The following is a 22,511-nucleotide window of genomic DNA, read 5'->3' as shown; positions in this document are numbered from 1 at the left end:
AAGATGGGAGGGGAGGCACAGGCTTCCTCTGGGAGTCTGAGACCTGCTGAAAACCAGCCCACTTGCAGTCAGCTCAGTGCAGCACATCACTTTCTCTGAAGCTGCTCTTGAATCAGCGATCAAGGAATTTGTTGCAAATGGAGTGTTCTTGTACCTTAGTGGAATACTTTACATTTACCAGGCATGCAGGCCTTCTTAATACCTGGCAATTAGGCAAGCAATGGAGGAATGTGTTTTCATGGCACTCTCAAACCAAAGGATTCTGGTGCGCTTTCCAGGAGAGCAGCATCAAGCCAAAAGGTGCTAGTGTTGATGAAAGGTGACAATAAATTGATCAGCCTCTTTAAAATTTCTCATAAAATTGTATTAACAAAACAGTAAATACATTACACAGAGACTGTAACCACGGGATGTTTACATAATGCCCACTGTGGACCAGTACTAAATACCATAAAAGACCTGAGACCCCCCCAAAAAGGTCTGTAAGTTCTGGCTCTCACAAGGCAGCTAGAGCACCATTTTTCCTCCTCCTCCTTCTCTTCCTCTTCGTCGTCAGATTTCAGCTTCACTGTTGTGAACTTTGCTGGTGGTTATTGCAATTCCTATTGCTAGACTTCCATTATCGGCAAAGAGCTGAGCCAGGGAAGTGTTCAGCACAAGGCAATCCCCATCTGAAATGACAGAGTCAACGCACTCCAGCACCGACCTCGGAGTGGCCTCCCATTTGAGGCGTCTCTGGTTCCTGTTGAGCTCAAGCCGATAGGTGAAGTTGTCGGCCTGGGTTTGAGTGCCAATCAGCATCATGGTGGCGAAGAACTGGGGGTGGCCTTTGTACTTCTCCTGCTTCCTGAGAACCAGCAAAAACTGGTGGCCAAGGCAAGAGTGCATGATGATCCAGTCTGTGGGTGCAGGCAGGTGCATGTCTGTGGCCAGGAAGACAATCTCTGCCCCCTGAAGGATGTTGATCCGGTGAGTTTGCCTCAGGTGGGACACCACCACCTCCAGGTGCCCTTCCCATGGGCAGGAGAAGAGCGGACACGTGCAGGGAACCAGCTGGGGGTCGTGCACTTCTTCATGGTGATGGCAGGGAGGAAGGCCGCCTTGCTCTGTGGATGTCTGCGCAACCGCACAACGGGTTGGTGCATACTATGAGAAAAGAAAAATCAGAGAATCATCAAGACTGGAAAAGACCTCTAAGATCACCTAGTCTGACCATCAGCCTATCCCTACCATGTTCACTGACCCAAGTCCCTCAGTGCCACATCCACACAATTTTTGAGCACCTCCTGGGATGGTGACTCCACCACCTCCCTTGGAAGCCTGTGCCAGGGCTTCACCACTCTTTCTGAGAAGAAATTATTCCTAACATCCAACCTGAGCCTCTCCTGATGCAACTTAAGTTAGTCTTTTAGTCTGGAGAAGAGGAGGCTCAGAGGAGACCTTATTGCACTCTACCACTTCCTGAAGGGGGGTTGTGGTGAGGAGGGGGTAGGCCTCTTCTCCCTGATAAGTAATGACAGGACGAGAGGGAATGGCCACAAGTTGCGCCAGGGAAGATTTAGATTAGACCTCAGGAAGCATTTCTTTTCTGAAAGAGTGGTCAGGCACTGGAATGGCCTGCCTAGGGAGGTGGTTGAGGCACCATCCCTAGCGCTGTTCAAGAAGCGTTTAGATGAGGTGCTAAAGGACTTAATTTAGTAGTTGGGTAGAGATAGTGATAGGAGGATGGTTGGACTAGATGATCTTATAGGTCCTTTCCAACCTTATGAACTTATGAACTTATGAACTTATGAACTTAAGGCCATTATCTCTCATCCTATTGGTAGTCAAGTGGAAAAAGAGACTGACTTCAACCTCACTACAACTTCATTTTAAGGAGTTGTAGACGGTGATAAATTGCAAAAGATAGTAGGTGGACAAGGAACCAGTGCAGGTATGTAGGGTGCAGACCCACAAACACCAGTCACCTGATATCCCAACTGAAACAGCATCAGAGAGAGCTCCAAGAACTCAACATTCCTGAAACCAGATTGAGATTAGATGTGGTACGGACCTGGATTTGCACAGCAAAATATGCTGGCAGATGCCTTGTTCTCCAGGAGAAGAGAGAAACCATCTGAGCCATGATAAGTCACCTTAAATGAAAGTGATGTATGTGTTTAAAGAGCAATTTCATTAGTTCAGGGGGGAAAATCTGATTAAAAAAAAAAAGCCCAACAAAACAAGGACAGCATGGGGTATTTTATATGGTTACAGCTCTTGCAGCTCAGAACAAGGAAATGAAATATGTACGGCTTTATTATGCTTTAATGAAACACACTGGCAACTACAGGCATTTCTTCTGAAATGATATGCTTTATAACACCCATAATTCGTGAAATAAAAGTCAGTTTTTATTGTATACGGTTCCTTCATTTTTTTTCTGGTCAATGTATTTGTGCTTAACTGATGCACTTTCCTCCATAAATCCTAAATGGCTCTCAAAGGTGGATAGATGGTAAATTTAGAACGCTTACATGCTAAAGTTAATTTGGATTAAAGAAAGGCAGCTAACTGGGAAGGCAGAGGCTCTAGCAGAAGGATAGCACGTGATGACTAGGAAGCAAACTGCACTGCTTCTGTCAAGCAGATGTTGTTGAAGAGAAATGAGTAAGTTTTATCCTACCCAAAGTGTGTCTACATGTAATGGTATTTGGGAAGAGTAATGGCTCTGCTGCAATAACTCCATGCATCGACAAACCCTCAGGCACCAGCATGATTCATCCAGCCTAATTTTAAGCATTTACTTCAGCCATCTGAGACAGAAACCTGGTTACCTTAGACTGTCTTTGAAGTCAATAGAGGGATGCAGCCCTTTCCACCAGCTGATTCAGACCTTAGCTGGAGTAATTCACCTTTTAAACATGGCAGTGGCTGTTGCCAGAGAGACTAAGGCTGAGATCCAGTTTGCCTAGTCAGACCTCAAATTTAGATGCTTCCATGTAAAGGGGAGATTGTCTCCTTCTGAAATGTTTTGGAGATGCTTGTAAGGTGTATAAGAATTAAGAGTATACATCTATATAAATGCATACATTTTATTTTAATGTATGTTTTCTGAAGATTCTTACAATTCCCGATACCCGAGTGATAGTGACTGCAGTCTGCTATGGGTTTGTATCTTGGAGTGGTTAGGTGGAGTAAGTCAGGGTCTCTATGTCCATGCATATGTCCTGCTGCTTGAGACCCTGTAATTTTTTGCCACCATCTTTCTTTAAACATGAAAGAGGTTTCTATACAGGGACAGGCAGGGGAAAGCTTAAAAATACAAGGTGGATATAACCCTGAGATAGATATATCTGCATAGCCTGTGATAGCAGAACTAGGAAGGGCAACCTGTGCCCACGTAATGCTGACTCTGAGGCTCTCTGTTGCTGCCATCAACAGTTCCCCCCCCCCGAAATTTGCATTTTTGCTTTCCAAGATGATGTGGAAGGGAACCTCCTGTGTCAGCTGTCCCAGTTCTCAGATGACCAGGGTTTCCTTGCTAACCAAGATAATTCAGAATCTCCATTTGTCTGAGGGATGTGGTATCCAGGGCAGGGTTATGATTGCTGTTGCATATTCACAGAATCACTTAACACAGCACAACAGAGGCAGGCAGGGCCCTCTGGGTCCCAGTGCTCCAACAGGAACACACAGAGCAGGGTGCCCAGGGCCACATTCAGATAGTGCGTGGCCCAAAACCCTGGGCATCACAGGGAGGTGTTTCTACATTCTCTGACATCTGATATGAAGAATAATGTACTATTTAAACACTGTTATTGAACTTTCCAGCTTTTTCTTTGGAGAATTATTACTTTAATAGTACTGTTCTACTTTCTTCTTTCCTCATTTCTTATTTGTTTTGCTGTATAAAATTCAGGAATATTAACTTTTCAACAGGATAATGAATTGAGAACAGATAAATGACTATCATTGTCTGGGAAATAAAGCAGGTCGTTATAAACTAATCGAGGTTTGTGGCTTTAGCTGCCTACTTATCGCTCTGGGATTGCTGCAGAGGACTGGTTCACACTTAATTCTACATTAATTTTTGCATCCCATTAAGATGAAAGTTATGGTTAATTTAAACTCTTTTGGTGAAGGAAGCTCTGCAATGGCAGATCGTAAAAGCCTTTTAAAAAATCCCTGAAATGCTAATTGCCTCGTAAAATGAATTCTAATCTCCCAATCTAATACAGTGGGTGTGAGCAATTACTTTCTCTCACCAAACTGTTAATGCAACATTAGTGATTATACTAATTAAAACTAATGAACTCATACTCACATGCTGATAAACCTCTCAACCACTCGAGAAGTTCCAGCCTTCTATCAGTTTTATTTAACTCCTCTTTTGGAAGATGAATCTTAAATTAACCTCTTGAATAACATTCAAAATTGAGTTTTGAAATGTGAAGCTTTATAGACTGTGTATAATTCCTCTCCAAAGATTACCAGAGTCAGAGAGACCATTTCCACTGAGGGTGTAATTGAATTTAGAAATGCATTCTCCTAATTTGATAAGCATGGAGTGCATTGGTAGCTCACTGGTCTAAACTGTATTCAAGGTAAGAAAGTTGAGGTCTCTCCAATGTAACGATATGACAATCTTGTTTTAATGACTCGGGAACAAGAAAAATAAATTTCAATGAGAAATTTATTTATTGCGTGTTGCTCCTTTCCTTCATTTGTGATTTCTTGTGTGCATGTTCCGTTCCTGAAAAGATCTTATGAATTGTTTCTGCAATTAATTTTTTGGTCCAGCCTCAATTCAGCTCAGATCTGTTGAACATTCTAGAGTTTCTCTGCAAACCACTTGATCTATTTTTATTCTCTGATCATGGTGAGCAAGATTTTCAAAATCTGATTTCTGAATTATTCAACATTCTTGCTTCTAACTTGTGAATTCTGTAATACTTTGACAGAAATATTTAGAAATTCCCAGCCTCTGTGAAAAACATTTCACTGCAAACTGTTATTTTACTTACATTTTTGGTGTGGAAATCTAACTGCAGAGACTCTGCACTTATTTTTCTTTCATACAGCTGTGAATTGAGGTTCTAAAACTAAAAGCTGGAACAGACATAAAACACTCACCTTCAGTGCATTTAAATACTTAAATATTTACAGAATTCTTAACACTTATCATTTGTTCTGGTATTTATTTTCTATGAATTGTTGCCTGATTACCTAATAAAATTGGGTTTATTTTATTATCAGTCCAATCTCACTCTGAACAGTCTTTTATCTTCTCAGTCAATTCCAGCCAAATTTAACCATGATAGAAGTCTCAAAGACTAATTTTCCAACACTTTTCTGGTAAGGATGAGAGGTATAACCCTTTCATGTCTCTGGAGAAGACCATCTTGCCACAATGGCAAATCACATTTTGAGATATAAAATAACCTAAACAACTGTGGTTTGAGTCCAAATATAATATCAGAAGCCAGAAAATACACATTAGACAGTGTCTTTACAGACAGGAGAGAAGCCTTTCAGAGTGCTCCTCATTAGACATAAGATAATCCAGTAATGAAATGCAAACCACAGGAAAGCAGGCTCTGCTGCTCACAGAACAATGTCTTTTTAATGATGTGGCTTATTACAGTGTAATTCTCTGTACATTTGGCAAAGAGTAATTTACAAATACATGGTGCTTTCCTCTTTATGAAAAATACTTTTATTTGAAACTGAGACACAGTGCTTCTGGGTCCTGTCCCAACATTGTTATAGACTTTCTGCTAAAAAGTCAACAAATCACTCCAGGTATGACTCATCTGTTCTAACTTTGACATATGAGGGGTAGGTATCTAAGTCTGAAGCTCATCAGCTCCTGCTACAACCCAAGCAGAACTCAGGAGTGCAATTCTCTTCATCTTGGGTGAGATCAAAGCAATGTCCCCCCTGGGCACTGCTCTCTACAAGAGCACACGGCTGGCCTATGTCTAGCTTTTCATCCACCAGGACCCCCAAGTTCTTCTCCACAGGGTGGAGTTCATCTCCCAGTCTGGAATTGCCTCAACCCAAGGGAAACTTGGCTTTGTTAAACCCCATTAGGTTCCCATGGGCCCGCTTTTCAAGTCTGTCCAGGTCCCTCTGGCAGGCATCCTTTCCTTCTATTGTATCAACTGCATTGCTCAGCCTGGTGTCATCAGCAACCTTGCTGAGGGCGTGCTCGATGCCACTGTCTATGTGTCCGTATCATTGATAAAGACATTGAATAACGACAGTCCCAAGATGGACTCTTGGGGACGCCACTCACCACTGGCTTTCCTCTGGGCTTAGAGCCATCTAGCACTACCCTCTGGCTATGACCATCCAACCAACTCTTTACCCACTCTGTAGCACAGCCTTTGAACCCACATCTTGGGTATGCAGCTTTCTGGGGATTGTGTCCAAGAAAGGACTGCAGCACACCTAGCTCCCCATGCTCTGGCCCCTTAACCAGAGCAGATACTTTTGGTGTGGGCTTCACAGTAACTTTTGGAGATTCTCTTGCAACAAATTCATAGTGAAATGTACAATTTTTTCAATTTTATTACCATCTTCCTCCTTTTCCCTTGCTTTTTGGGGCTCAGTCTCCTCATCTGTATGAAAAATGCTCCAATAATTTCCTAGCTCTCAGCTTCTTTCTGCCTCATAAAAGCCTCACCACCCACTAATATCCACCTCCACGCTACTTACACCCACCACGAGGGACAGATGTTCCAAAGAACTATAAAGGTGACATGGAGAGACTAGTCAGTCTTTAATCCTGGTCTTCATTTAATTTCTCTTCTGCTGTTTTTTTTTTATTATGCTAATGAGATTTTGTAAATCTCTCAGATGAAAGAAAAGAAAAGGAAAGAAAAAGAACTCTCAACCCATTTTGTAAAAAAGCTCTGCTTCCATATCTGAAATTAAGAAGCCCAAACCAGGGCTCATGTTGAGGATTTATTTAAAATTTTAATTACATAAAATCCTATTAATTATGAATGCATCAGTTGAATTTCTTAAGTACTGAATATGAGTTGCAGCTTTGGCAGTGCATATAGCTGTTTTCCCCTCTATCAAATGGCAGTGAGAGGACAACTTCAAGCTCATTCTGTTAATCTCACTTTACATGACCAAGAGAGATTTGGTGACACAGCACATAGTATATGTTAATAGCCCTCCTCATGCTAATGACACACCTCCAAGCATGCAGAGGATGCTGCTTTAGTCCATGCCTGCACCGCAACACCACTGTTCCTGGTATCAAAGCACTCTGAATTTTAGATGGAGTCACACATCTTAGGAGATATATTTTGTAAAAAAAAAAAAAAAAAAGAAAGAAATAGCTTTTAGGAGTAGTTATATATGTACAAAAATGGTGTTCCAGCATTTTAAATGTATCCTGTATGGAAAGACAGACATGATGCTCAAATTGAAAGCCTTTGCTTTTTTTTTTCCCAAAAGTCAGGATTTCCAGAATAAACTATCTGGCAGTTTTGAAATGCAATAAATAAAGAAATAAATAAAAATCAGGAAACTTGACATCCTTCAATATATTGCAAACAGTGTAATTATAATGAAATATAGACAGGAATCCAGTAAAACATTTTAGTTGAGTACATGCTTTCCTAGGGACACCCAAGCATAGGCACGAGTCAGGTGGAACGAGGTCGTGGTCTCCAGTTCTGCTCTGAAAAACAAGTTTCATGAACCTCTTATGGGATGACATCAAAATTTCCAAAGTTTCAGGATGAAGAGAGATGAACCACTTAGATAACCCTCAGCCAAGATGCAAATGGGTTGTGAACATCCGGACAGATGATATCAATTTAGCTGCTTTTTTTTTTTTTTGCTGTATTTTATTCTGCATCTAGTTCGAAATCACTTTCTGTGCTTTCTTCGAGGAATAAAGTATCGTCAGTGCATACAAGCACAAGAGTGATTCCTGGGAAGCATTTGTCACAGATATTTGCTAACCAAAACGCATGAATAACATGGAGATGAAAAAGAAGCATTTTGAGCTGTGGATGTCTGGAGGGTTGGCAAATTCACGGAATCATAGAATCATCAGAGTTAGAAAAGAGTTTTAAGATCATCTAGTCCAACCATCAGCCCATCCCCACCTTACCCACTGACCATGTCCGACAGTGCCACATCCACATAGATCCTGAACACTTCTAGGCACATGGACTCCACCACCTCCCTAGGCAGCCTGTTGCAATGCATTATCACTCTTTCTGAGAATAAATTTTTCTTAATATCCAACCTGACCCTCCCCTGGCACAACTTAAGGCCATTACCTCTCATCCTATCACTGTTACCTGTGATAACAAGTTGATATATACCACCAGCTCTGGAGTAATTGCCCTGTGCAGACTCTAAGGGCTTACCATAGTATCAGTCTTAGATTTAAGATATGTAATAACAGAAAAAGGGCATTCTGTGTTTGAATATGCATAATGAATGAACAGGACCAGAAGTGCTCACAGCATCCAGATAAGACTGCTCTCTCCCTGCTCTCTGTTACTTGGGTTTAGGAACCCTTGAGAGAAACGGCAGTTTCCAGGAAATTCCGAAGAGTTTTTGAACCTAAGAGGAGTGACTGAAGAAGAAAACAGACTGCACTTGTTCCTCAAGCAAGAGCCAGCAAGGCCACATGGCCCACACCATTTAAGCCTTTTACAGAGCTACCCATGCAAAGAGCTGAGCTGAGTTGTTCTGGTCAAAAGCCCTCTTCCGCAGGAGATGCTCTACCATTGTCACCATGCATGGAGTGGGACAGGTTCTGACTCCAGCATGGGGAATTTCTCTGAGCTTCAATTGGCTGCTGGACACAAACCCAGGCATAGAGCCTGAACTACAGCTACAGCTGGCAACAAAGGTGGGGTTGATGTCGCATTGTAGTGCTGCTGTATTGGAGCACGGGTATCTCTACCCTCTTCTCTTTGCACTGGGTGAATATTTATACCTTGTTCAAAGCAAAAGTAATGCATCTAAACACCATCCCACTGACAACTCAGGGAAAGAATTAGAGGCCAAGGCAGGTGACATCAGCTCTTGCTCCAGAAGGGTGCCATGTAACAGCACCTTATCACTAGACTTCTCACAATGCAGTGGTGCTTGTGTCTGTGGGTTATTTAGTAAGCGGACTACATAAATAAAGAGACAATCCAAACTGTAGAATTATCTGAAGATTCAATTCATCCTTTTATCCACTTTGTATTTTGTATAAAGCATGTTAACAAAGTGCAAAACCATTAAAGACTTTAATTAAAGGCAAAGTGATAAAGCAGTTCCAGGCTGCATCTGCTACGACTGATAGGGAAGGCAGAGTTCACAGGAGCCTATATCTGACCTGTTGATTTTTTGTTTTACATTTGGACTCAGAAAGAATTTAATATGGGAAGGAGTAAAAAAGAAGAAATGATTGCCCACTGTGCTCATAAACTTGCTGGTTCAGACTGGCTCTATTAACTCATCATCCAATATTCATTTACAAGTTACTACAGTAACAGCAGGTCTCCAAGAAGACCAGATTTGCTGCTGTCATCTTAGTTAATTAGACCAAATCCACCCCTAGACAATCAAAATGCTTCCCTTCCATCAGGCAACCTCCAGCTTTCACAATTATATGATATTTAAATTCACTGACTTCTCTCTCAGTAACACATCCACGAGCACCAAAGGATGGCACAAGCATTGCTGGTATGCTGGAAGGAGATGAGGGGTGGTCGCTGAGCAAACCTGCAACCTCTTATGGTGGGAGGGATGTCTCCAAGCCCATCTGAACTACACAGATATCCTGGCCAAGGATTTACTCTGTGGGCCAAGTCATATTGTTGATGGGGTGATGCACAAAAGACCAGGCTGGTCATGGCTGGGTCCAGACCCTTACCACTTGCAGTAAGGAAAATGACATTTTTGTGGGAACATTTGGATTTGTATCACACATACTTCTTTTACTTTTGTACAAATCATAGCCTGTTTCTTCTTCTTCTTCCTCCCCCTCAAGTTCTCAGATAATTGTTCTAGGAGCTTTCTTCACACAGAGAGAATGCAGGTGGAGAGAAAGAACAGAAAGGGAGGCTCAGCTCAGCCAGAAAAGACAATGTTCCACCTACAGCAAGAAAATTATCTTTATTAATAGACTGGAAGTTTAAAGAGTTTTGAAATAATCATAATAAAAATCCTTCTAAAAGAACATTCATGCTTATGGAAAGGTATCAGCTCAACATCTCCCAAATTTGCAATGCTCTGCCTGCAGAAGTAGCAGAGCAAAGAACTGTGTTCATTTTTTTCACCTTGTCCCATCAAAATGCCACAAATCTGAGACAAAATTTCTCCCCTGGCCAGGAGAGGCCTCATGTTTCCCCTCTTGAAGCACTATTTTTTTGTGGAAGGAAACTCCTGGCGTCCCCTTGCTTCACCAGTACCTCTGTTCTGGCCTCATATGCTACCAGCAAGAGGGATGTCACTGGAAATGACTCTGTTGCTTAGGGGGAAATTGCAAATGACCTAGATGTGAGAAACCCTTCACTCATCAGGGCCACAGCTCTTGGGGGCTACTTAATTTTCCTTGATGGAAATCCCATGGCGTAGTCTGTGCAGGCCTCTCTTTGTTGGCTTTTCTTTCTCTGACTCTCCATTCTACACTTAACATCTTTGACAATTTGAGGTTAGGGTGAATGTTTTCAGAGTATTTTCTTTCTGTGGAGAGTTTTTTATATAGCTTTCTGTGACATGACACTGAATAAGATGTCCAACCACGCATTTCAACACATTAAAGGCACTCCAGTCTTTCTTTCGTAGGACAAACCTCTCTTCTCCTTCCAAAATGGCCTCCAGAGACGGAGGGAAGATGTGTGGTAGCTCAGTGGTGGGGCACCAAGAAAACAACATGAATATGTATGAGAGGTCACAACTGCCCTGAGGTTCAGGCTGCTGAGATCCCAGCTGCAGTCCTTGCTCCTGCAAACTCTGATTTCATTACAGCATGGAAAACCTCCAGTGGAGGATAGCAGGGGAGAGGTTGCATGAGACATCTCAGCTACCAGATGAAATGCTTCTCCTCTTCTACTTTCTGCCTCCTCTTTTGCTGGTATTCATTTGGCCTCCTTGACAAGTTGCTTCAACTCTCTAAACCAGCAGAAATTGATTTCCTTTTCTGAAATTGATTTGTTAGCTCAATTCTATGTTGTCCTAGTGGATTGCATTGGTCAGTGAGTGGTCAGAGGTGCCCCAGGAGCAGTGCTGGGCTAGGGAAATCACTGGGCTGGGTTGGAGAAATAGTAGGGTGGGCAGGATGTACTTGCTTAGTGAAGGCTGTTATACACCTACAAGTCTTTGTGCTCCGTCAATATAGCTCCCATCTATCCTTAAAACTCTTTATTTCCTTCCTTTTGCCCTAAGGGCATGCAGTGATAGGTCATCCTGAAGTTTCCAAATTCACAGTAAATCCAAGCTAGCTCAGAGTAACAGCTTTTATACACACTGAGCTTCCAAGTCCTTGAAGAAGAAGAACAGCATTTCTTAGCAGAACAAACAACTGCAACAACCAGATACTTTTTTTGATGGGATTTGTCTCACCTAAATGAATACGTATAATATGAAGTAATTAATCATCCCTACATTGAACATCTTCATCTTCAAGGAAGGATGAAACTTCCATGAGGTACCAACACAAGACACCCACTTCTTTTCTCTGCCCAGTAGAGCTGGGTTCAGAGTCATGGAGTTGGACATTAGCCTTAGAAAGTTTCACCACATTCAGCACAGCAGGAGCATCATGACTCAGAGCCACAGTGGTGGCAGGGGACAGCCACAGCGACTGTTTAATGGGTGATTATGAGCTGCCTATTTGCCTAATGCAGAAAATCCCTTGAGCAGACACATTTTCTTTCCAGCTAAGGGCTGGGAATCCTAATTTTCAGGCTTCTAGATTTAACAGTGAAATAAAATTAATTTATAACTCTTGCCATTAGGAGGACAAATTTTCATCTCCGTCCTCTGGGTGAGAGGCACTATAACAAATGAATGATTACTGACCCATGATACCTATTAGAGATTACAGTTGGGTCATCTCATTTGTTGTTTTAACACAAGAAATTAAGAGCCCTAGCAGGGCTGTCACAAAAATTGAATCGATAATGAGATGAGTACAGCCTTTACCAAAGGCTCTGACTGGAATTACCTGCAGGAAAAGCTCAGAGATAACAGTACCTTGAGCTGCAGGTCTGAATTGCAGGAGCCCAGCAGGACGTTCCATTTGCACCCCCTTCTTTCCATTACTACCTGGAAGTGCAATCTACCCACCATGAATTAGACTCTGTATGGACAAAGGAGCAGTTAACCACGTCCTTGCTTGTCCGTTTTGCCTCCATCACTACCTGCAGTTAAATTGCCCACCAAAGAGATTTTGAATCAAAAGGAGGTAAATAGATAGGCCTAACACCAGCTGCCTTACCAGAGCCTGCATGCTTAGCATGATGCTGATTGCAGACTGGCTCCTGCTACCCAGTAAGGCAGCTGATCTGCTTCAAAAGCATCCTCAGTGCTGGGAAACTCAAGTTTTAAGGGAAATACCAAAGAACATCTTGTATCCTGCTTGTTCTGTTTGACGGAAAATCATGACCTCCTTGTCCACATGTGTGGAGGCAAAACCAGACCTTAGCACTCCTGCAGAGTCTAAAATAAAGATGTATGTGGTTTTGCTCAGCCCCTCCTGCCTCCACAGTGTGGGGGCTGTACATCATACACACAGCCTGTGGTCTCATTGTCTGAGACTTGGCTTCAGCTGTACCATGGCCCTGCAGTCTGCTGGCCATCTCTGATTCAGAAGCATCTATTCCCCCTGCAACAAAGCCCAGGCATTTCTCAGTGTGAAACACAGTGCCATGGCATTATCCTTTGTATCGAAGAAAAAGAAATTGTCAGAATTGTCGGAATCAGTGGCCACTTAATCAAATACTAGCTAGTCATTTGCTATTTGTTTTATTTGTGATCTAACATAACATGGAAAATTAAGTCCAAGTGCCTTTGATTCATAGATGTCTCATTAGTACCTCAGTAGACATTCATAGAATCACAGAATCGTAGAATATCCCGAGTTGGAAGGGACCCACAAAGATCATCAGATCCAACCCCGGCTTCTCACTGGACCATCCAAAATTCAAACTCTATGTCTGAGAGTATTGTTCAAAAGCTCATTGAATTCCAGAAATCTGGGGCCCTGTCCACTGCCCTGGGCAGCCTGTTCCATGCCCACCACCCTCTGATGAGGAACCTTTTCTTGATATCCAGCCTGAAAGCACAGAGTACTATTCTACCCTTACTTTGTGGAGCTGGGTTGTACCTTCCCCTCTCTGTTGAGGTTTCATCTTAACACTGTGATGGAAGAAAATCAGTACTATAACCTTACACTGATTTGTCTTCTGTAGCAGATCAGCAAATCTAGCTCTTCTGTCTTCATAGGCTCAGGAAAGCACAAACAACAAGAGACTGCACAGCTGTGATGTGAAGTTACGTGACAAGATCAGATTCAGATTTAATAATATTCCAGAAATTAAGGGAAAAGTGCTTAAAGACTTAGTGTCTCCACTGATTTTCCTCATCCATGGCTTCTTAGGCTAGTGCACTCCAGCACAGAAGGCCATAGGGATATAGATCCTCTGCCACTGTATACTGGAGTAGCCTCAGTTATTACCAGCTAAGGATGCAGATTGCTAACTTCACTCCTGGCTGGAGTCATGTCAGCACTTGCGTGAGCAGCTAACATCAGGACAGGAAATAGAGAACCTGATTTCACAGCAAATGCTGATGCTGTTACAACAGGAAACTTCCCACTCCCTTCTTGCAGTCCCTGCAGTCCCGACTCACTCATCACGAATTACTTCTTCCCCAGAGCTGCTTTGTCTCTCTGGAGGACTCAAGATTGTGAAGTCAGCATTGCAAAATCAGACTAGCATGTCACATCTTCATTTTGCTTTCCACATGAGATTTCTCCTAATTTATTCCCATTGCTTTTCTTTTCTACATAAAGAACTGCTTGAGTTTTTGGGTTAGCACCAGCACCATTCACTGAGATTATACCAAGTATTGATTGTTGACAGATACATTACATGGACAACGCTATACATTAAGTAAATGGAGGAACAAACCCATCTTATTTCTTCCTTTTGCTCTGTTGCTGTTTATCAGAATGGCAATCAGCAGTGGCAGAGATGTACAGGATCTAACCCAGTCATGACCTAAACTGGCCAGAGACCATCAAAATTACAGAATCACAGAACTGTAGGGGTTGGAAGGGTACTCTAGAGATCATCAAGTCCAATCCCCCTGCCAAAGCAGCTCCCTAGCCCAGGTTGCACAGGTAGGCATCCAGGTGAGTCTCAAACGTCTCCAGCGAAGGAGACTCCATCATCTCACTGGGCAGACTGTGCCAGTGCTCCCTTACTGTAAAGAAGAAAACTAGTAGGTTATAGAGAAGTCTTGTTGTTGTGTTAAGTAACCATGGGCATAGTAGTACCCTGGGCTGTACAGTAGTTGCATAGATGACTTTGTAAAAGGGGAATGGTTCAAGGGAAAAACCCTTGTGATTCAAGAACCTCAACAATTGTGTTTATCTGCCACATTGCGTTGTGTTACATTTTCATTTATCATCATTCAGTATTTTATTTTCCACTGTCCTTATAAACATGTAAAAAAAACTGGTGACAGTGATGGTTGGCTGATAGTTTTCAGGCCATGCAGAAAGCAAAGTAGAAAGGCCACTAAAAGAGCAGGCAGGAGGAAACTCAGTCACAGCTCCAAGTAGCAGACACCACGATGACAGTGGCAGAAAATGGAAGGGAATGTTTCAGGATAAGAAATGGAAATGAAAAACAGCTCTAGCTCCAAGCAAATTTACACTAATACTTGGAGTAAACTACAACTTTTTCTTAACAGTCAAATGTAAAAGTGACAGTAACAGCAATATCAACCTAAACTGACATTTTGCTGATGATCCTTACAGAGACAACTATAGTTAGAGGAACATCTGCTGGAAAGTTAGGGATGCATGAAATAACACCAAGATTAAGTTAAATCATTGGAACCAGTAAAATGGTAGAGTCATAGTTAAACTTCCCACTTCAGTTTGGCATCACCTGGATATTTTTCTCCACTGACTGTGAAGGGTGCTGAGGGGAAATAAGCTGAGCTCAGGTGCAGACATCTGGCTTTCAAACCCCACACTCAGCAGAGATGGGTCCCACCCTACCTCCTGCCTTGGCTCCTGAGCTCCCCCTTCATCCCCAGTCCTTTGATTCTGCTTCTTTATAGATCCTTCAACCTGGCCACTGCCTTGTCCTCTTATTTCCACCCACATGTCCCCCTGTCCCCATGTCCTCCTTCAGATTAGTATTTTTATGACTTTGGGTTCTCTTAATGACACCACTGGTCTTCACTGAACTCTGTCCTTACCCAGCCACTATGAACATCTCACTCTGAATCCAGACTGTTCTTAGGATCTCAGCTAGCCTGCTGGAGGGAACACCCCATGTCCCCTCTCTGCTTTATGAACATGTACCTTGACACATATCCTCTGGCTGATAAACTATAACTAGTGATTACTCATATGAAAGACTCCATATGACAAAGCTAGTACTCCTGTTTTCACCATGGTATGAACTTCTAAAGGATAATGATGCTCAGGGCTTATGTGCAAGGCCTAAAATGCTGAATAAAAGAGGCCTTGGGACAGATCTCGCAAGCTTGGGCAACACACCTTGACTTAGGGTCTTCCCCTTGGGGAAAAAAAGAGTAGACCAAACTTGATCAAGTGGTGTATGTGGTCAAGGTCCAGACCTCAACCTCAGACCTTATGTCTGATTTATTAGACTAAGTTACCCTTACAGAGGCAATAAAACAGACCAGGAGCCCTTCCCTTTCCCTGGGAACAAGTGCCCATGTGGTTCAACTCATAGTCCACGTGGAGTGGCCTCAGCATCATGTTCAACGAGAACACTTTCTGAACTCTCTCAGTCCTTGGCTATCACCTAAGAGATGCATATGATGCCACTGGGTGGATCTGGATAGAGTGGTAACTGGCTACCATGCATGGTGAATGATAACATGCTGGTGGTTGGGCCTTGGCCTCCTGGAGTTTGATGTATACACTGCCATACTCAAATTTCCTGCACTCAGAGAGGTCCATGATTTGCACAGTCACATCAGGAGAGTTCATGTGCTATTTGAAGGCTAATGGCTGCATTGAGACTGTCAGCTTTCAGGGTTGTCTTTTGACACCTTTCCTAAGCACTGGGTCATTTGAAAAGGAGAAATATTAAGACCTTTCCCATATTTCTTTTGACATTTCATGTCAAGATACATCTACTTGTCAGATACACGTGTGTTTTTATTAGGAACTATGCAAAAATATCCTTTCCTTCAAGCATACTGTCAGCAGCTTTTCTGGAACAGTTTCAGCTCCTCAGCTGTACCACAGCTCTTCTGCAGCTGGAAGAGGGCACTCGGGCATTACCTTCCCTGTCAGCTGAAGAACACTGCTCTGCAAACTGCCCTTGAAATCAACGTGGCTGCTATATTAAAAATACTTAGCACATAAATTGTAGGATATGGAGGCAGTGCGTGTTACAAGGCACGATGAGCATGCAGTGAACCTGCTGTACAAGCTCATTTCAAAACTCAGCACAGACTCTTTTCTTGCCCTCTGGCTTGGTTCTGAGCTTTAGGGGTGGGTGTGCTTCTGAAGGTAGGTGGCCAACCCCATACAGACTCTACTCAGATAGAAATGGGGCTGATTTTTCTTATGCATCATATTTTTTTAGATGATGTACACATGCTGCAGATTTATTGTTGAAATGAATTTTAGCTTTAATCTGAGGATGCCACTGGATGTGCAGTAGTGGGAGAATAATAAAACAAGAATGAAAACAACACAGTAACTGTAGGCTGATAAATAACTATATATGGGCACTTTTCTTTGGAATAGTCAGATAGGGAGAGAAAGAATGGGAATTATTTGGGCAAGTTTTCATATGTCAGAGCACCTGGAAACCAAGGAGAGCACTGTAAGGTTGTATCCAGAAGATGTTTTTATTTCTAAGCCCACCAAGGAGACCTACATGCATGACTTTTAGAGCCATATCCTCTGTGTTCACAAACCTGAGCCTATAAAACGACAAGCTCATTTACCAGGGAAAGGATTTCTCTGTGAAAAACCTAGAGGCTCTCTCGATGTGCCAAATTGATTTCTTTGTCTTCTCTTCAAGCACGAACATAAATTAAGCTGAGGTTATGTCCTAGCTTAAAAGCAGGGTGAAATTTGTGTTAACGATCAGTTTCAGTTACAGGGAATTAATCTTAAGTGTATAGTACAGGCATAGGAGTGCATTACTTTCCTTTTATGTCATTTGTTTCCTGATACTGGCGCTTGGGAGCAAGGGTATCTCATGTAAAACTGGCTTCTCATTATACAACCAAATCCCACCAGGACAGCTACAGACACCTGGCAGAAGGGTCACATTCATCTGAACACGCTCAGCTGTGTGTGGGGATCATCATACTTCACTAGAGGCACCTCAAGGCTCCAACATCGCTGGGAAAGGAGCTGCATCTCTGGGGGAAAACAGCACATGCTGAGCAGCCAGAACAGGTCTCTTTTGCACTGGAGCGGTACATTTCCCACATGGCTGCACTACTGTTGTGCCACCCTCGTTATTAATGTTGTAATTATTTCTCTGAGCTGAAGAGATGCCTTGTAAAAGGATTGTTCAGAAAGGATGAACCACTACAAGCCCGAATTCTTGGCCGAACAAAGTAACCTCTGCAGATATTGCTTCTTTACTAACTGCAGTGCTATGAACACAGGGACTATGGAGATTTTCACAGTTTGGGTGCTGACTTGAGAAATTAGGACCCAGCTCTAATTTCTGTGGATTGTTTTACAGGAGACAATGTGTCTTTGTTTTACAGAAGACAGGTTGCCATGCACTGTTTCTACATGAGTTGTAGACATGGACACTTGTCTCTTCTACTCTCAAGATGACTGTTTTTGGCAGTGGTTTGGCAATTTGTGCCTACACTGGCTAAGGTGCCATCCATCATGGGAGCTTACTTGTCTCCTGTAGATAAGATTGCTGATGTGGGGATAGGTAGCAGCTCAAGGATTCAGGGAAGGGAAATGGGAAAATATGAAGTCCTAGGTGGCAATATAGATAGAAACTGGAAGCTCAGCACCATTGAGGACCTGTCACAACTGTAGTAGAAATAAACCCTGGCCTATCCGATAACCCATGACCTGGCCAGTGAGGGCATTTCAGGTGACAGTGTTGGGGACATGCAGCATACTAATGTTTAGTCTGGTAGCACATAAAATACCAGCTGTCTCTTGTCTGTATTAGCCAATATATAACTGTGTTATATTTCAAAGTTTTGTGCATCCTGCTTATAGAGTCTCTTTGTGTGTAGCAAGAGATGGCTGAACAAAGATGACCTAGAAAAGAAGGGTTACACCTTCTTTCCAGCAAAGAAAGTCAGCATGACCAATAGAAGAAAATGCAGTTGCTTTGCTCATGGGTTCCCTCTTCATCTTCCTTCTCCCTACAGTCAATGAAAAGACTTCTGTTGTAATTGATGGAGAATGGGGTTAACCTCAAAGGCAAAGGGGTACAAAATGCAGCTAGTGTTGTATTTGTTTGCACACAAGTGCAAAATGCTGAATAGTCATGGTGCTGACAATTCTTAAGTAGGACAAAATTCAGATTTTAATGAGGGTAACAGAATAAAATACCTTTGAAGACCTAGACCATGTTGTTAGTGGAATGTGACAGTCTGCTGGGCTGGAGCATCTACAAGCTCAAAAAGAGAGATATGGTTAAATTTTTATGCTTTGTGTTTCAAAGTTAGGAGATCACAGAAGGGTTTCCAAAACAACTCAAAGAAAAAGCATGATTCATCTTACTCAACATCCCTGGTTCAGGGCCATCTCCATAGGAGCTAGTCAGTATAGATACTCCTAACAGTCAAAGGAAATTGCGTGGTCCTCTAGGCTTCTCATATGCTTTTACCTACATGTTTACTTGGTAAAATGGGACCTTGCATTTAATAAAATCATAGAATGGCTTGGGTTGGAAGGGACCTTAAAGCCCAGCTCTGATTCCCCGTCATGGGCCATGCCACGACAGATCAGTCTGCCCAGGGCCCCATCCAACCTTAACCCCATTTAACTAGATATTTCATGGAACAAAAGAGTGGTGGGCAAGAAATAGGAGTTACCAAGGCTGTGGGGTGAAATCACAGTAAGAGTACACTGGCTCCAGATGGAAATGAATTAGCCTTCCTCGCAGTAGGCTCTATGGTGCTGCACTTAGGATTTATGACCAAACCTGTGTAGATGATGCACTAATGTTTTGGTTATCTCTGAGCAGTGCTGGCACAGTACCAAGACTTTCTCTGTTCCTCACTCAGCCCTGCAGCAAGTGGATTGGGCAAGCAGAAGGCAAGAGACTGGGGAGGACACAACTGGGAATGGTTACCCCAGCTGAGCAAAGGGAAACATGAAAATATTTGAAATGTTGTGAATAATACATTTGGAAACAAACTCATGTTTGAGCCATTTATGGAAGAGACAGTTCAGAGCACAGAGCCATTTCTGCGCTTGGTGGAGTTGAGGGGACAGACCTTGCAATGGAATACTGAGACAAGGCAGAAATAACAAACAGCTAATGAGCCAGTCCCTGCTATCATGACATGGAGACAATACCAGGTGTGCAGTCAGCCCAATCTCAGACCTACAATAGAAACACCATTGGGGAAAAGACAGGAGAAAACATGTGAAGAGCCGATGAACACTGCAGTGGAGGAACAAAGAGAGCAGCAAGTGGTGTTGAGCACCATCAGCTGGAACTGCCAGGCTTGCAGATCAAGAAGGAATGAGTAACTTGGGTCAGCCTCCCCCGCCTTTGGATGTACTGAAGGAGGATGCACAAACAAGTCCTCTGGACACCATGTTAACATATGTGAGCATGGATCCATCTCTGGCACCCTTAGCACATACTTTCCCTGACTTCCTTGGGACAAACTGACCCTGCCTAAGTAATAAATGACTATCCCAATCACATTAGGATCAGCTTAAATGGTGGAGAGAGTAACAAAATTAGAGCTTTTAAACCATTATCTCTTCTTCATGAATGTCTGCATTGATACATGTCTGCAGAGAGGTAAGGGAAGCTGAAATATGACTGATCTCATTATAGTTTTCTAAAGAAAGCAAACTATGTGATGGAAAGCTGGTCTATGGCCATAAGAAAACCCTTTGACTGTCTGTAAGAGGCAAGAAAGAGCTGTGCTCAAGATGAGGATAGTTATATTCTGATTCTTGATTTAAAAAATAAAATTATCTTCAATCTCTTATATCTTTTCTTAAGCCCCTATACAAGCTAATATATACACATATATTGAGTCAGGCAGTGTGCCTCTGATTTCATGTTATATGTGTCATGCTGTAGTGTTTTAATCCTGTTGTCTGCATCCTGTTTAATGTAATAATTTATTGTAATATTTTACATAACCACAGTTGATATATTGTATAGGGAAGCCAGGGAGCGTGTCTGATCTTCTTGCTATGACAGGCAATAACTGAAGTGACATGGTTATTGTACTCAGAGAGAAACACAAATTCTGCAGAAAAAAACTGGATTGGATGAAGTAGCAGGAAGGACTGGATTCTGGATATTGCAAGATAAACAGCTCTATGGCTGATGATACTGCAGTCTAGTCCAACCACCGAAGTATCACCACCATGCCCACTAACCGTGTTCCTCAGTGCCACTTCTACCTTTTTGATTGGCTTGATTACATCACATATGAGTCCAAAATACAAATCCAGCACCCGAAGATGGGTATGTTCAGAGCAGAGGGGTATGTATCTATGATGTGCAACAAAAGACCATGGCATCCTGATTGTCCATGAATCTGAGTCACCACTCCCTTGCTCTGCTTGGACCACTCCAGCTACATCTTTCCAGAGTAAAGTTAGAGTGTCTAAAGGAGGGCTGCCGAGATGGGGAAGGGTCTGGAGGGCAAGATGGATGAGGAGTGGCTGAGATTTCTTGGCTTGCTTCGCCCAGAGCAGAGGAGCTGAGGGGAGGTGTGATGGTGGAGGGGCAGCGCTGAGCTCTGCTCTGTGTAACAGCGACAGGGCCCGAGGGAACGGCATGGAGCTGTGCTGGGGAGGGGCAGCTGGGGGTCAGGGGCAGGGTCTGCACCACAGGGCAGTGGGCATGGAACAGGATACACAGGGCGGTGGGCACGGAGCTGCCAGAGTTCAAGGAGCATTTGGACAAAACTGTCAGACATTGGGTCTGATTTTTGTGTGGTGCTGTGTGGAGCCAGAAGTTGAACACAATGATCCTCATGGGTCCCCACCAACTTGGGATATTCTGTGAATCTATGGTTCTGCAAAGTTCCTACAACAGAAGTTAGCTCTAACGACATGAAAAAGTCAGTGATGCTTAGCTTCAGGCAAGATATTGCTCCCTGTCCCTCTTTTCTTTATCTTCACAGACATAACCAGTGAATCTTGGACTTCAACACTGTGCTTCTTGTGTGCAAGCATCACTTCTGGAATGCATCTACAGAGATGTAAATGAATGCACATGTGCACACTCGACACATACACATCTTCATCACTCCAGTTTGGCAGGAACCTGAGCCTACTCTTGAAATGCCACAGCTCAAATATCATCTCCTGAAAGAGTTTGCAATGCAGATCATCCCTGTCAGTCTGGTTTACAGCACAGCCTCCACCATGGTAGTGCTTGAAACAGACTGCAATACAAGGGTAGGAGTTTCTAAGCCAACCTTACCACTTCAAGTCTATTATGAAACTACCCTCTCTATCTACAGAGATTTAATTGCTACCTGACTTTCGGCCTCATTAAATTCCAGAAAATTAATCCCTAAGTACTAGTTTTCACTCTGCCCCGAGACACTTCAACAGGTTGTCTTTGCAGTGGCCCTGAAATGATCATTTCCTGCTCTCGGCGCTCAACATGCTGTGCCAAGCAGTTTATTGCATGCCTGTTAATAGCAGATCACTTTGCTGTATTAAAGGGGGGAAAAAAAGATGAAAAGTACAAGCCCTGCACAATCATCAGTTTTGTTGTGAATTTGAGTGATCAGAAAAATGCAGATTTGACCACCTGTAGGAGCATTACTCTATTGCTTTTCAAGGAGCTCAGTGTGTAGGAGGGCTGATACCAGCAGAAGTGGATCTGGAAGGCAGCGGGATGCAGGTGATGCCCAGGCACTTGCCTCAGGGACAAACAGAAGGCATCTTGCATGAAATTTGCACTTTTGCTCCTGGAGGCCCAACAGCATCTCTATTTTCTCTATGAGTTGAGTGACAAATTCAATGTACTGCTGGAATGATGCCACAAAGACTTGAAAGTAACTTTCACCATTTATTCTCTGGTCTTTTGAAGCTGGCATGACCTCTACATCATGAAATGACCTTACAC

The 22,511-nt window shown here is 42.9% G+C and overlaps 1 protein-coding gene across 1 annotated transcript in view; it reads right to left on the bottom strand.

Moving 5' to 3' along the window:
• Positions 1 to 342: 342 nt before the first annotated feature.
• SIAH3 (siah E3 ubiquitin protein ligase family member 3) overlaps positions 343 to 22,511 on the bottom strand; it is a 36,007-nt gene continuing 13,838 nt past the window's right edge. The window contains exon 2 of the mRNA XM_065741858.1: positions 343 to 1,146. Coding sequence (XP_065597930.1) covers positions 553 to 1,146 — 594 coding nt within the window. The 3' untranslated portion in view covers positions 343 to 552. The remainder of the gene's footprint in view (positions 1,147 to 22,511) is intronic.

Source organism: Cyrtonyx montezumae, unplaced genomic scaffold, assembly GCF_038088225.1.
Source record: "Cyrtonyx montezumae isolate F1298 unplaced genomic scaffold, pur_monq_1.0 scaffold_3, whole genome shotgun sequence".
Lineage (NCBI taxonomy): Eukaryota > Metazoa > Chordata > Aves > Galliformes > Odontophoridae > Cyrtonyx > Cyrtonyx montezumae.
This window is presented reverse-complemented; position numbering and strand designations above follow the sequence as displayed.